The sequence below is a fragment of the Phyllostomus discolor genome, chromosome 3 (assembly GCF_004126475.2).
Source record: "Phyllostomus discolor isolate MPI-MPIP mPhyDis1 chromosome 3, mPhyDis1.pri.v3, whole genome shotgun sequence".
NCBI classification, from domain to species: Eukaryota; Metazoa; Chordata; class Mammalia; order Chiroptera; family Phyllostomidae; genus Phyllostomus; species Phyllostomus discolor.
In genome coordinates, this window is record NC_040905.2 from 52,713,039 (window position 1) to 52,730,375 (window position 17,337).

The window sequence follows — 17,337 nt, forward strand, 5'->3', positions numbered from 1 at the left end:
TTGGACAGATTATATTCTGTTGAAAAAACACTAAAAATGATAATAATTCTGGACCATTTTCCTGAATGATATCAAACAAGAAAAAGAAATAAATGTAGGTAAATATATCAATTTACCTTGCCTTGAAGATTCTGAATATGTTTTGACACAACAAAAAATAGACATACATTGGAAGAACTGGTCCTTGAATTGATAATCTGTCACCAACAGATTGAATCAATTTCAGCATGCAGGTGACTAAGAAGACAGTTGAAAAGCCATCTTAAAAAAAAAGTGATGGATGGAGGGTTGCATTGAAGCATACACTTTAATTCATATAAAAATACTTATTTTTATCTTTCTAAAGAAATTTGTAATTGACAAGCCCGTCCTATGGATATTTCTAAAATCTATCAACCTGTATGGGTTACTTACAGGTTGTAAAATATTTTGTATTTTGTATTTTGTATTCTGCATGACATTATGACTCACAAATAATATTTAATCTGATGTATGACTAGAATACTTCCAATTTAAACATACTATACATCAACAAAGAACAAGTTTAACTTGTTCTTAACTTTACCATTTAATTCTAACAAATGGAAAAAATGTTTCCATGGCTTTTCAAATTAAGAACTTGAAACTTCATAAAGAGTATGTATTATAACAATTTATCTCCTATATTATAAAGGCCAGGTCTTTACTGTGAGGTTTCAGTTTCTTTTTCAAATATTATATTAAATTTGAAGTTATTGGCAGTTGGCCTCTTAAATCCTGGGCCACATTTATATGCTGCATAGTCCTAAATCAATAAATTCAATTATATTTTAGTATTAATTAATTAATTCAACAAACATTTTTGAATGACTACCATGTATCAGGCATTGTGACAGGAATTTACTTCAGTACTGGACAAGTTGAGAAAGACAAACAGACAGATGTAGCCCCATCCCTCCTGCAGCAAACAATGAAGCATAAAAAATGATTTCTGATATAGTGTGATAATACTACTAGAGAATCACACATGACACAGAAGTATAAAGGAGACAACTTAAGCCAGATATAGCAGCCCCTAATTGAAACTGTAAGTTGTGGCAGTGGCTTACTTTGTATGCACACAAAGGAATGTTTATCCAAACTCTAGCTGAAGGATTACACCAATGCAAGGCTGGGGATGTTTCGGGTAGAGGTGCTTTTCCATTATTCTCCTCTAGGAAGAGGACATTTATAAAGGGATGGGGAAAAAGTGAGTGTTTCTTTGAGAAAATGAAACAAATTTAGTGAAGTGTGGCAAGAGAGGAAGAGGGGTTAAATCATGCAAAGACTTTCAGATTATACTAAAAAGTCTGTATTTTATTCTGAGGCTGATAGGAAGCAGTTGAAAAGTTTTCAAAAAGGAGTAAGAAAATCATATCTGTATCTTCAAAAAAGAAAGATCATATTTGTTACAATTTGGAAAATAGATTTTAAAGAGTAGGGCCAGAAACTGGATGGCCCCAACTAACTAGGGTGATTAGCCAGGAACACAGAAGTGGCAGTGGGGACGGTGAGAAGTGGAATGATTTTAGAGTAGTTGAAATAGTCAATACTTCTTAATTAATCAATGTGAGTGTGTGGACTGGGGGACAGGGAGGTTGGCAGGAAGATAGGCAGAGGAAGGGTGGGTGGGCTGGAGGACTTTGAGGAGCATCAGCTAGACAGATGGAAGAAACAAAGTATGGTGTCATACAAAGCAAATAAAAGGAATGCCCTTCAAAAGAGGAAATGTCTTAAGAGCATGAATAGGGCGATGCTAGCTCACGTGCTATCCCTATTTATCATGCTATGTGATGCTTCACGGGCGCATCACAAACAAGCATTTGTTAAATGAATGATTTAATGTAGTAAGTCCTGAGTCCTGGGAGGATGGATATATTTCAATATCAAAAAACTCATAGAATAGTTAAAAGAGAAGGATATACCATGCTTCCATAAAGCATGGTAGCTAATGGAAGATCTCAATAAAGATCCAGATCAATAGAAATCTGGATAGAAAGTTAGGGAAAAGTAAAGAAAAAAGTAAATATTTCTAACTTTGAGAATAGTGGAATATAAGGTCAAGTGAAGAAAAGACTGTCTGTGCTTTTCTTCTACAACCTAGCTGTCTTATGAGAGTGTAATCAAATCACTCCATTGCCTAGCAACCACAGGGAAAGAGCTAATAAGTCATGATTCATGGTTCTATGGGAACAATCTTCAGGTCAGTGGCATGATTTTAAGGTGGTTTAGTTCCTGCTGTGACACTTTCAAACCCATACTGACATGAAGCATTAGAATAGAGGAGAGTTAAAATGCAAATGTTCTCATAATCAATCAAATTGACCTATATGTGGTGTGATCTGGTACAATCTGCTGCATCAATCTGACAGTAGCACTTATAAATCAACATTGGAGTAACAGCACACAGACATGGCTTCATAGGAATGTTTGTTTTATCAGTTTAGTGAAGCCAAACAGGAAGGTACATTTAAATTAGTATAAAGGTAATGACTCTAACGCTCACCTAACCAGCAGGAAATCATTTATTATTTTTTTTACAATTTTATTTATTTATTTTTAGAGAGGAGAAAGGAGAAAGAGAGGGAGAGAAACATCATGTGCTTGCCTCTCAAGTGCCCCCTACTGCGCGCCTGATCCTCAACCCAGGCATGCGCCCTGACAGGGAAGAGAACTGGTGACCCTTTGGCTCACAGGCTAGCACTCCATTCACTGGGCCACAGCAGCCAGGAAGAAATCTGTTGAAAGAAGAAGTGCAGTGGGTGGTGAAACAGTTTTTTAAAATATTACCTGTAACCATTGTGACTGGTCATTGTGGCCGGAAGTCCAAGCATTCACTTTGCCCTGCTTGTCCAGCCGAGCTTTCCTCGGCTCCCAAGTGAACATGTCCATATTGAGAGTTCTGAAAATGCTGGAGGCAGTGATCTGATAGTCTTGGATATGTCCTGATTTCATCCCCAGAGGCTCAGAACAGCCTGCAGGAAAATGAAAAGGACTCCGTGAGAAAAAATAATTTATTATACTGGAAGTTTTCTGTCTTTATTTTGGATAGGCAAAAGAAGATTAAGCATACTGCTATTCATTTCCCCAAAGAGAGAGGATCTAAATTCAAAAAAAAAAAAAAGGGCTATAATCAGAAATAACTCTGGAACAAAATCGAAAACGAAATAGCCAATTCAGTTTATTTTGTCTGAATATATTTTGGAAAAATTGAAAACAACACAGTCAATTCAAACTACATTTCTGTGTTAGATGATTTTGCAAAATGAAAACAATGCTGAAATGCTCTCTCCTGCCTCATTAATGATGGCCACATGACTGTTCCCTAGTTTTCAACGGTTTCATTGTGTCTTCAAAAATGGAACATTTTCTCACAAAGGAAATCTGGTTTTCTTTTATTTGTTTCTATAATCCTGCAAATGAAAATTCCCTCAGTACAAAGGCATTTTCACAAACTGCTCCAACGGTATTTTATAAACTGGACAGCATTTTCTTTCCCAAGAAACTTCTGTAATCTTTACCACTGATTCTTATAGCACTAATATGGCTTCTTCTGGAAGGTGAGAAGCTAATATTGATTCAATGTATGCCATGTGCCAGGCATCATGCAAGTGTAGGATTTAAACAAATAGATAGCAGAAGAAAGTAAGCTAATTTTAGCAAAAGCCATTACAGGATAATCATTTTTATACATTCTTATATTTGGATCATACACATTAACTTTTACTACTGGATATTTTTGGAAGATTTTCGGTCCTGCCACATATGTTTTAAAGTTTGTCATGGTGCAACATTTTGGTTTATCTATCCTTAAAAAGGTATGTATCTCTCTGGGTGTGTACACATGAATTCCCAATCTTAAAATCATGACAAAATTCTATCCATAAAGTCTGTTATAGGAACCATGATTTTACTACCAGATTAGCCAGTGGATGCGTCCTCCTTATGTAAAACTTGCATTTTGGCCAAGGAACACACAAGGTGAGTCTGATCATCAAGAAAGCCAGGATAAAAGGAAGACTTCTGCAATCAATGCGATCTTCTCATACTCTGTCAGTCCCCCACTTACTCTGTTTGGGCTCATACCCATTATTGAACCACATTTTATCGCAGGTTTCAAATCTTTGAAATAGTAATAAAATAGAACCTACCTTAAAAATGTTTTAATAAATTAGTTAATAAATATAAAGTGGAAACAGTGCCTGCATATAGCTAGCACATCAGCTGTTTTTATTATTTCTGTAAGGCTCATTCCAACAGATCACAATGTTAAGACTTCAGATCAGCCTAACAGCAAGTACTAAAGAATGTCAGAACACTAGCTATAGTGTCTAAAACTAAGCCATTTTAAGTCAAGGCTCTAAGAGAAGTGGCTTAGAATTGTTATTGAAAAAAATATTTTTAACAACAATTAATTACTTTTCTGTTTTAGTCAATCTAGACCTTTTCTTCCTTCCTGAGGCTCTTCCATGTCTACCTTCAATTCCACCTTCTGGGAAATGCCCATCCAATGCAAACATGGTGAAAATGGCCATGGAGGGTTAGCTGGTTATGCCTTAATACAAATTTTGTTGGGTTTTAGGGATAGGAGACATATGATAAGTCTCCATGAAACTTGATAGGTCCCATGATAAAAATAGCTCTAACTCTTAAATACAAATTCTGGAGAAGAAAAATTTCATTATGCCAAGTGAAATAAGTGAGTCAGAGAATGAAAAATACCATATGATTTCACTCATATGTGGAATCTGATGAACAAACTGAACTAACAAGGAAAATGGGGACAGATTCATAGGTGGAGAGGAGGATGTCAACTAGTCGGGGGAGGTTAGGGGATAGGGGGACTGAGCCAAAGGAAAGAGGACTCATGGCCATGGACGGCAGTGTGGTGATTGCTTGGGGAGGCAGGTATAAGGGGATTAAAAAGTGATGAAAAATACAACAAAGATTAAAAAAATAAAGAAAGAAGAGAAAAGAAAAGAAAAAAAGAAAAATGAAAAATTTTATGACAAATTTCAGAGATTGTAGAAATCTCTATAAGTCTTAACATGCCATTTATCTTTAGGTGGTTCTAAGATAACATGTATTGTCTATATTATAGATTTCTGACTTGTTTTAATATTGCTTTCACCAAGTGCCCACCCTCACCTTGTCCTGCTACTGGAGTCTTTGTTAAACTTTGTTTAACTTGCTGAAGAGATACAAGGGAAACAGAAAGGCGGTTCTTTTTTCCTTTTGTGATATAATGGTATTTCAAATATTACATAGGAAAAGGGTGCCTTTACATCCACCATTTCTAATTCTTAGACTTCATTTCATAGCCATTCTGTTCCTAGTACTTAGCAGAGAGGAAGTTCTGAGTAATTTGTTCAAAGCATGAATGAGTGACTATTCCCCTCCTAGTCACGGTCATGATCCACTTCATTCTAAACATCTTAAATCATTATCTCTCTCAGAGAATTTAGGGGATTTTCTTTTTTAAGTGTCTGGGAAAAGATTAACTGCTGATCTTCTAGGCAGGCTAAGAGATCTTATAACAGTGTATTGAATACAATAAGGCAACCTTGGGCTTCATAGTGTTGCACTGGATTGTGAGAAATAGTTTGGTATGTTATGTCACTGTTTATTTCTAATTGTAATAGCTGATCTCTTCCAATTTGTCTCACAAATCTCCCTTCTCATACATATTATTTCATGCATGTAAATTAATTAACTCTTTAACCAGCATGGATAGCACCTGTACAAAATGAAATATTAACAATGAAATTGATTATTCCTATTGTGAGGTGCCCTCGCTTTTAAAAGCATCCATCGAGTGATATTATTCTTTGCAAGAAAGTTCAAAATCAATTTGTGGGGTTGGGAGATGGGTATGGCTTCTTTCTGAGAACATAAAATCTGTGAAGTGTCAGGTGTAACTGCTTGTCAAACTTAAAAGTAAAATACATCCACACCTTAGGGGTGTAACTCTGCTTTGTATGAGAGACTGACCTTCATGAATCAAACAACTGAAAAATTGGGGAAGGTAATGTTAAGCGACTAAAACCCACGGAGCTTGCAGCAAACCTCATCATATTGTGGCTTCTTCTTGATTGCTTTATGATGAATGACTTAGGGCTGACACTGGCCTGTAGTGATATACTGACATGTAATATAAATGATGCACAACAATAATTCTGCTCAAATTTTTTTACTGGTAGTCAATAAGCCAGGTTGATTTATCAAAATTAGGAAAACATCCGCATTAGGATAATTAGTAATACTAAAAACATATGCTGGCTGTTTCGTAAAAGACACCTATATGTAATATGAAATGTGATTCTTAACAGAGATTCAATCACCTACTTGTCTCTAATTCTTTTCAATGTAATGAGTTCATATAAACTTTTTTTTTATAGTAACGTTTATTTGCTTAAAAATCATTTTTTTCAGTATCACAAATAAATTTAAGAAGAGGGACAGACCTGAAGTATACATTTTATCCAATATGCAACCTCTTGAATATTGGTTAAATATTAGAATGAATAAATAGTTTTCAGTTGTCTTCTTGTAAGAATGTGTCCTCTTATTTCTAACTGAATAACATTATTATAAGATTATTAAAAGTCTTTTATATTTGAAAGTTATGCTAAAAAGTGGGGCACACATGAATTTTTATTTCTCAAAACACAGTTTTTTTGAACAAAATAATTTAAGTCTACAGCAGAAAAGATAATTTGTAAATGTTGATGCTAAAATTATAAAAACAACTACCAAAAATATAACAATGAAATGCCTAGGCAGTATTTTTCTGTTTAGTTCAGAATCTAACCATATTGAAATGGGACCACTGAGAGATGGGACCACATCAAGTCTTCATCCTTGTATCTAATACTCTTGTAAGACAAGGATTATTTAATTCTGAGTCTTGATTGATTATCTTTGAGTTGGGTAACCACTGTTTGTACAACAGCAAGATGGTTGATAAGAGTGATACAAGAATGAATTTATAGTAGCAATCTTAGTTCCGAAGTATTGTTTCATTAAAAAAAAACTAAGTTCTTACAGTAGATAGACAAAGATAAAGCTTACTTTTCTATTCTACACAGCCTAAATGTAACTGCAATTTACAAAGTCAGGGAGGTTACTGTTTTGTCATAAGACATAAATCATAGGCACTGCTAAAAACAAAACAGGTTTAAATAAGCATAAAGCTTCCAGTGATATTTTGTTGTACTTTTTAAAAAAGATTCTTATTTATTTTTAGAGAAAGAGAAAAGGAAGAAGAGAAACATCAGTGTGTGGTTGCCCCATGTGTGCCCCCTACTGCAACCCAGCCAGGGCACATGCAACCCATACATGTGCCCTGAGAATCAAACCAACCACCCTTTGGTTCTCAGGCCAGTGATCAATCCACTGAGCCACACCAACCAGAGCATGTTGTACTCTCATTGATCACTCAAGGAAATACACTGCCCCTTCTCTTCTGTGGTATTTTTAATAACTTGTTTATCCTACACACAAACACACAGTTTCTCACTAAACCATGCACTAGACATTTTGTAGCAAAATATTGAAAAAATGCAAGTTATTAATACTCTTCAAACTTTTAAAAGAAAATACTGATCTAGATAATATGAGACTCACCAGATAGTTCACATCCAAGAAGTTCCATTCTCAAAGTACAGTGTCTTCGGCAAACTTGGGGATAAAGTCTTACATACTGAGCTTTTATGGGAGGTGTAAAAGAGTTAGCATAGGGTGTGTTGTTATCAACATTTCCACGGAACACCTGTGTAGAGACATAATATAGAGTTGTAATTACTAATTTTAATAGCTCCTTTACCTATTTTTATATATTGATCCTATGTCTTACTCAACATAATCTTTCTAAAATTGGATTAAATAATTTGGGGGTCTGGAGCATTTAAGGAGCACCTTGTCATCAGCCAAATATATAAAATCTATAGATAAAATACTTAAAGTTACAAACTGCTGTGGCTCACAGTATAGTCTGTATTCTACAGTATATTGACAATTTTAAGGCCAATTCTTCCAACCTTCAAAGCCAGAAGAATGACTCACTCATTTTTTGAGAAATGGGTACCTTAACCCTTTCAACTTATTGTGGGTCTGTACATTTTGCTACATATACACACACACACATATATATAAAATATATATATGTTACATACACACACATGCTATATATGTATAACAAACTGGACAGATCTACATTAAGTTGAAATATAAATATAAATAAATATAAATATAAATTTATATATATATATTTTTAGGAACTAGCCTTTCCTAGTGTTTCCTGTTCACTCAGTCTCTCTAAAGCTATGATCAGGCTTATGATGCTTTAGGGTCTGATTCCTAAGATTACTCCCTCATTAGTAAGTCTCAAATCATTGGATAAGAGACTCCTAATTCTATATATATATATAGCCAGTAAAAAACTATGCTTTCTTCTAAAAATAAGGGTTAAATGTGTTATTTTTAATCTTTTAAATCTCATTCTTATTTTATCTTTTATATAACCTGGTAATCAGATAACTAAATTTATTTAAGAAGATGATTTTAAAAATATTTTATAATTTGTTAGAATCTGGTCTAAGGAGTTAGTTTTATATGGAATGAGCTGAAATCATGATATTTTTTAAAAAATTAAGAAAACATTAATTAAAAATTGGGACTACGAGACTATCATATAAATGTCAAGGGACACTGAATATTTATTTCCTTTAAAATATTTTATTCTGCTAAGTAACAAAATTTTTCTTCCAATGTTATGTATGTAAAGATATACATCTTTTCTATCACTTGGTACTTTGCTTTTAAAATAATAATACTTTTTCCTTTACAAATAATAATTTTGATCTATAGTTATTTGATTATGGAGAGTGTTAATCTGTCAAAGCAATAAAATGAAATTGAAAACTGAGTATTGTTAAAATAAAACAATTGTTATATACATATGGTTAACCTGTAATAAAGTGTTTATAAGACCACCAATCAAAACCAGAAAAAAGTCTTACATGGTAACCAGTATACATTTATAACTTGGAGAAATTCTTTATCTCTTTCACCCCACTTGTCCAATTTTAAAAAAATCATAAATTTATTTTCAGCGAACTGAAGCTTCTGAAGCTGAAGCCTGATTATTCATTTGTAATCAATGATTATTAATGCAATTTGACTTTTAAATTAAGTATATCATTCTTACCATGTCTTCATTGGTGCCTTTCACTTTGTACATAGCCCAAGTCTTTCCATCATTACTATAGGCAATTTTGTAGGATTTTATATATTCTGGGCTTCCGATCCTTTTGGCTCCTTGGGTAATCACACCTGTGACTCTCATCTTTTTTTGTAAATTTATCTGAGGAAACAAGATAATCAATGGTTATGGCATTGCTTTCAGGATTACAGTATTGACACTATCCATTTTGGGAATAGAATATTTTTATTTATTACTATATATTTAAAATAATACACTAAGATAATTTTCTTGTACTTTTTTCAAATGAAATAAAAAAATACACCAAAAGATTTTAGTTTCAAAATCTTTCTTCAATGGAACATTAATGGCGTTCTTTTTTCAAGGAAAGAAATGTTTGTGTACAAACTTTGAAAAGGCTAATGTGCCCCGAGGGTATTAAGTATGGAAAACATTGGTGGGTTATGACATGAAGGTATAACCTAGTAAACTGAAAATGGGAGTGTCATCTTGCCAGAACAGCCTCAGTGACAATACAATGAACCTCTCAGGCCAATATAATTGTAATTGTGTCTCAAATGCTTTAGGTTTCTACACATTTCTATTTAAAATAATAATATGAAAATCTTCCTGAGATCTTTCATTACTAGAATAAGAAAAGGCAAAGGCAGAAATATTGACAAAAAAACTGAAATAAACAGAAATGTCTTCAGTTTCTGGATCTTTACATTATTGTTTCCTTATCGTCTTTCCATTATAGGTTGTAGAGTGTTTTCATCAAATGCTTGCTCTTCTCTTTATTTCATCACATGGAGACTTTCTTTCTAACCAATATTTTATCTTCATATTTCCTCCCCATTTTTAATGACCCAACGATAGTTTGCTGCAAGTGTAAAAGCACCTAATAAATGTGTTAATATTCTTCTTATATTTAGATAGGAGGAGCTCCTTTTGGTACTTAATGTATAATAATTAAATGCTAAAATAAAAATATTTTCTTCACATATAGAAAACATTAGAAATTGTTTTCTTCACTTTAAATCCCCTTTATGCTGTATGCAAAATCTTATATTTAGTAGAAAGGTACTCTTTCAATGTTCTTGAAACATTATTATAAAGTTTTCTTCTCCAATTACAAATAAAAAATAAATATCTCATAATATCAATAATTCAGAGACCATTGAAAATCTTTGGATTCATATAAGCGATTAGGGGTTTTCGTCTTCCAATAAGATTCTGAGAGTTAACATTTGAAATGGCAGAAGATGTGCACTTAGAAATAAGCCCCTGTGTAATCAGTTTGTCTGTCTACCTACTACCTACCTGCCTATAAGATATTCAGAAGGTTAAAAATTGGAACTAAGAAAGCTATCCTTACAATGTTCCCACCCTAGACAAACACCATGACTTATGAAAAGGTCTACAATGTTTTATTTCCTTCGATTATACACGTTACACATGTTATTGTGTCAAGGGCAATCCTGAATCCTGCATGTAGGCAGCACCCTTTTAGGCTTTTGAAAGTATGCCAGTGTGGCAAGGTCTGCCTCCACTCCACTCTCAGTTTCCTAGTCTCGCCTTCCTCCTCTGTATATCATGAGGTTCTTCCCCAGCTGGTGCTCACACGACAATTCTCAGTCTCACTTATGTATGGAAAATAAACATAAAAATTAAAAAAAAACTGGTATTTTGATGAGTTGAAGAACAGGGACTGGGCAGCCCTCAGGCCCTGACTGGTGGGCATGCCTCTCCTTCACTCTTGTGATGCAGACCTTATAGACAACAGTTTTGCTTTTGAATTCTGGGTCTATAGTGCCTTCTGTTTAAAACCAATAATGCAGAGTTAGTTGACTCTGAGATCCAGTTTTGCTCTTCTCATTTTAATTCACAGACATCAAAATTACTTACACATATACATTATATGTTCCATACTTTTTTGGAGGCTCCAAAAGAGATTATCCCCCATTAAAGTAAATCTTACTTATTACTCTTAACATCAATCCATGCTTGTTTTCTTTTTAAGATTGATTTTAGAATTTTAGCTGTGGGGTTTGAAGTAAATAACCTATGAAAGATACTTTAGTATCTTAGTATGTTAGGTAAATTACCACATGGCTATGGAAGAGCAATATTCTTCTAGTATCTTGTGTACGGCATCCTTGTTCTCTTACTTGAGAAAATATATTAAATATATTCATATTTGAGGCAGCATTACAAGTCAGTAAAGAGAGGGTAGATTATTTAGTAAATGTTCTTGGGGAAATTGATTCTCTATATAGAGAGAAATGAAGTTGTATTAGAATGTACTGAAGACCAAATGTGAAAAGTAACAGTGTTCATGTAATAGAAAAGAGATGTAGAAATGTATTTTTGTGACCTTATATAGTTGAAGAAGCTGTTATTTTAAGGTCAGTAATACACAAAAATTATTTTGACTTCAAAAATAATTAAATATTTCTATTTAACCAAGTAAAGTTAATAGAAAGGTGACAGGCTGGAAGAAGACAAGTGTGATGTCAAAAAACTGACAGGGGCTTATTTAGTATACTAGTTCTTATAATTTTAGGTCTCAAAATTCCTTTAATAAAGTTATTAAAAGCTCCAGAGAGCAAATATAATCACACAAGGCATTATGGGATATGTGTGTGTGTGTGTGTGTGTGTGTGTGTATATGTGTGTGTGTGTGTATAAAGTAGAAATTAAACTGATGAGTTTTAGAAATGTTTATTATTTTATTAAAACATAACAATAATAAACCAATTACAATTTAACATAAACACCATAATTTTATAAAAATAATTATATTGTCTAAAACTAAAAATTTACCAAAAAGAGGTTGCTTTACACTTTTGAAAATCTCATTTTCTGGCTTATGAGAAGACATGTAAGTCCTCATATTTGTTTCTGTATTCAATCTACAGCAAAATATTTTTGACTGAGGTATATAAAGAAAATCCAGCTTTAGGTATCTGGAAAAAGGAGGAGTATTTTAGTAACTTATTCAGATAATGTGCACATTCTTTTAAAAACTTGACAAGTGAGAAAAAACTTGACAAGTGATGATTTCTTAAATTTTAACTGCACTGTGCGATCTAAAATTTACCAGTGAATTCTTCATATTCATTATGCTAAAATCCATTGGTTTATTGTGCACTTTGTATGGATCTTTCACTCATGCATGGTTTTGTAACATTATTGTTGGTCATTTGAACAATATAAGCTCACTGAGCTGTGCACATTCTCCAAATGACAACATTTCATTACATAATATCGAAAAGTCACATTCAGTAATATCACTGCCAATTTCATCAGAAAAAAGTCTCTAAGTATTGCAACTCTCAAGCTCACACTGGCAGTTACATTTTTCCAAGATTCTAATTTTCACTTGAAATTTCAAACGTTATCACTAGCAACAATTACTATCAGCAGTTTCCCTTAATATGGCAGGATTACTTTATTTATTTTCAAGAAAATATCTGCCTTATATCTGGGTATGACTTGTCAGTATGTCAGTTGCTCTTTGAACTAAACATGATATTCAAAAAAGGAGAGGATAGGTCAGCTCTTAACTCACCATCTCCCACATGCTTTTCCTTGAGATTTTCAAATATAAAATGTATGTGTGTGCATGCTTGTGTGCCCTTGCATGATACATAGAGGCATTATTTTTAAGAGTCAGAAGTAGTGAACTAGATTTATACACAGCTACCTAAATATCATAATAATGTGTAAAAAGGAACAATGAAATATACACAATGCCTTTTATGTAAACGTAAAACCACATGTGTACACCATAATAACATCATGCACTTTTTATTAATTCACTTTTCTAAATCAACACAGGAAGGTGGAATGAAGGTTACACATCAACTTGAGTAGTTTGGGTGTCTTTATAAGGGAAGAGAAATGAGAAAAAAGGAAGGTAGGGAGTGAATAACAATGTCGTGAAATAAGGAGGTTCATCTTTATTTCAGTGCTGACAAATGACATCCTAGGTGAGGGAAGGGATCATTGATTCATCCCATTTCTCTTCTATTTTCCAGAAAAATGATTTAAGTATGGCCTTCCGGTATAGTAGTACTGTTACATACAAAAGTGTCTTCTGGGACTCATTCCTAGTATAGAATTCAGTGCATAAAACATTTCTAACATACTTATATAATGATATACTTAAAATTATTTATGGTTGTTATTTAGGCAAAAGATAGTACTAAACAAGCAATTAGCTTTAAGGATAGCTCTATGAATAGCTAATAGTTTTTCTTTACCTCAAGCTTGTTACCAGAAGTGGTGATATGCATAAATAGTGAATTCAAGGGTGGGTCTGACTGGTAGCTGGTATTTCTATATTAAAACAAAAGAAAACAAAAAAAAATCCTCCACAAACATAAAATGCAAAGAAACATAGTGTGCTGGAAGTAACTGCCTTCTTATATTTAATTGAAAAACAGTTATTCAGTTATTTAAATTTTGTAATACTTGGGCAGTGGAAGAGGGAGAATTAGATTTCAAAGAAACTATAGGAAAGATTTGCCAATTAAAGATTGTTACTATATAAACTGGAGTATATTAAAAATTTTAAGAATTATTTGAGCAAAATTTATTTGAATGAGGCAGCATCAAACTAAAAAGTGGGAAGGAATGCTCTGGCAATAGGAGCTAGGGGAGAGACATTTATGCAGAAGAGGGGAAAGCAAAGCCAGGGAATTACTTGGTTAGCCATAGCGTAATTGCTTATAGTATTTGGAAAAGCCTACTTAGCTGTTTGTGGTTGTCCTTAGGTTTTTAGTTTTTAACCTTGAGACATTACAGGCCTAGGTTTTGGCTTAAGTAGGTTGCAAAGGCATTAAAGTCAACCCAGTCTAATGGTTTCCGTATTTAAATAATTTAACAAGGTAAATTAGTAAGAAAAATAAATGTGTAATTTATCACTTATTCTTAGGAAAATCATTGAGATCTAACATAGTGGTTGTTTCCTTCATAATAACTGAGGCATGTACACAAGCACTAGTTTGTGAGTTGATACATAAAAATGCAGGTGTGAAGATTAGATAGCATATTACATAAACTACTATGTAAATATATAGAACTTAAATAACAATGATACTCTATGGCAATCATAATTCATACCAATGTTTTAATAACTTATACAAAACACAGGCAATTTGTTAAATTGACTACTAAGTATTAGTGAATACAGACTTCTGATATACAAATTTTTATTTTTTTCATATTGAAGGTTATGGATTACTATATAAATAATACTAGTATCAAATTAAAAGATTAAATCATAAAAAGTCTGCTAGATATTACAAGATGGCTATAAATATTTTATCACTAGAATTGATAAACATTCCTTGAGAAATATGCTGTTACTATATATTAGGTATGTACACATTAATACTTAAACTGAAAAAGAAGCATGTTTCTTAAGGAAAGAACATCTGATTTGCAACCACCTTTCAATTTCAGGAAATGAGTATTTCTCTTGAACATTATAACTGTCTTTCCAATAAATGATATAGAGACTAAAATACAGTACAAAACAATCGGTGAAACCAAGAGCTGGTTCTTTGAAAAGATGAACCAGATTGAAGAACCTTTAAATAGACTCTGAAAGAAAGAGAGAGAGAAAGGAAGACAGAGTCAGAGAGAGAGAACCCAAATAAACAAAATCAGAAGTAAAAGAGAATTAACAACCGACATCACAGAAATAGAAAAGATTGTAAGAAAATATTATGAACAACTACATGCCAAAAAATTCAACAACTTCAGTGAAATGGATAAATTTCTATAAACATACAGTCTTCCAAAGCTGAATCAGGAAGAAGCAGAAAACCTGAATAGACTGATTACAACTAAGGAAATTGAAGCAGTAATAAAAAAACTCCCAACAACAACAACAACAACAACAAACCCTGGACTGAATGGCTTCACAATAGAATTTTAACAAACACTCACAGAAAAAAAATATTTATTCTCAAACTATTTCAAAAACTTCAAGAAGAGGGAAAACTTTAAACTTCTTTTTATGAGGCCAGTATTATCCTAATTCCAAAACCAGGTAAAGACACTAAAAAAAAATATATATGCCAATAATCCTGATGAACATAGATGGTGAAATCTTCAACAAAATATTAGTAAACTGGATCCAGCAAAGCATTAAAGAGATCATAAACCATGGTCAAGTGGGATTTATTCCAGGGATGCAAGATTGATACAATATTCACAAATCAATAAATGTGATATATCACACAAACAAAATGAAAGATAAAAATCACATGATTGTACCAATAGATGCAGAAAAAGCATTTGATAAAATCCTGAACCCATATATGTTAAAAAAACTCTCAGCAAAGTAAGAATAGAGGGATCATACTTCAACATAATAAAAGCCATATATGACCAGCTGACAGCCAACATCATACTCAATGAGCAAAAACTGAAAACATTTCTCTTAAGATCAGGAAAAAGACAGAATATCTGCTTTCAACATTTTTATGCAACACAGTAATTGGAAGTCCTTGGCACAGGATTCAGACAAGAAGAAATAAAAAAGAAACATCCAAATTGGAAAGAAGCAAAAACTGTCATTATTTGCATATTGCATGATATTACACATAAGAAACCCTAAAGATTCCACCAAAAACTACTAGAGCTAATCAATGAATTTGAAAGTAGCAAAATGCAAAATTAATATTCAGAAACCAGTGGCATTTTTATATACCAATAATAAACTATCAGAAAAAGAATTTTAAAAATCTCATTCACTGTTACAACAATGCCAAAAAGGTACCTAGGGATAAATTTAACCACAGAGATAAAAGACTCGAACTTAAAAAATTATAGGACATTGAAGAAAGAAATCAAGGAAGTTACAAATAAGTGGAATAGTAGAAGACCATTGCACTTAGAACAACATGGTACTGGGATAAGAACAGGCATATAGATCCATGAAACAGTATAGAGAGCCCAGAAATAAGCCCACACTTTTATGGTCGATATTTGACAAAGGAGGCAAGAACATAGAATGGAGTGAAAACAGTCTGCTCAATAAGTAGTGGTGGGAAAATCAGACAGGTACATGAAAAAAAAAAATAACTAGACTACCAACTTATACCATATATAAGAATAAACTGAAAATGGATAGAAGACTTAAATTTAAGTTGTGAAACAACAAAAATCATAGAAGAAAACATAAGCAGTAAAATCTCAGATCCCTCTCATGGCAATATTTTTGCCAATATGTATCTTCAGACCAAAAAAAAAAAAAAAGGAAAAATTACACAGATGAGACTAAATTAAACTCAAAGCTTCTGCAGAGCAAAAGAAGCCATGGCACTGGAAATTTCAGGAGAAACACCTCGTTAAGTGTATGATTAGATAACCACTATGCTGTACACCTGAAACTAATGTAAAGTAATATTGGCTATGAACTATAATAGAAAAATAAAATTTAAAAATTGCCCTTCCATTGAATTAAAATCAGTAATTTTCATGAGATTATTATGAAGAAAATGTGCAATTAGAGAAAATTAAAGCACCTAAAAATTTAAGTTGTCACTATTTGTGATACTTGTACCTTAACAGAGATTTATTTTATGTTCTAACATTCTGGTAACCATCACCAGAGGTAACCATCACCTCTGGTGGTGATGCAAAAAATGTGCATTGGATTAGCTGTTTTTCCTAACACCAGGGGTCTGAAAATATGTAAGTACAGATATTTGAAATTTCCAGACAATGATTTGATACTGGTAGTATTTAAACTTTTAAATTTTTAAATGAGTTTTTCTATGCACAGTTTTATTCATCATCAACCTCATTCAGCTAAGCTTTTACGTGTCCCAGTTGAAGACAATCCTCTAGAATGGCTTTTGGTTGGAGCTGACAATACAAATAAGCCTCAGGCCAATAAAGTAGGTAACCATCTGTTTTGTCTGATATGAGAAATAACTTGAACTTCCAAGGAAGTTCTCAATAGTTGAATTGTAAAGACTTCACTTAGGGGATTAAAAAAATACAAGAACCTTATCACCAAAAGCTTCTGCCTAGAAATGGCAGGGACCTGGAACTCCCCAGTTCTTTTCATATTATCTAATTAACACAAAGTATTT

General features: G+C 32.9%; 1 protein-coding gene across 3 annotated transcripts in view; it reads right to left on the bottom strand.

Annotated features, from left to right (window-relative positions):
* The window catches only part of EDIL3 (EGF like repeats and discoidin domains 3), a 397,987-nt gene that overhangs the window by 91,451 nt on the left and 289,199 nt on the right, over positions 1-17,337 (bottom strand). For all 3 annotated transcript variants that reach the window (XM_028525846.1, XM_036020498.1, XM_028525854.2), the window contains 3 exons: positions 9,227-9,382; positions 7,645-7,789; positions 2,809-2,993 (listed from right to left, as the gene is read on the bottom strand). In XM_028525846.1, the coding sequence (XP_028381647.1) occupies positions 2,809-2,993; positions 7,645-7,789; positions 9,227-9,382 (486 nt within the window). The remainder of the gene's footprint in view (positions 1-2,808; positions 2,994-7,644; positions 7,790-9,226; positions 9,383-17,337) is intronic.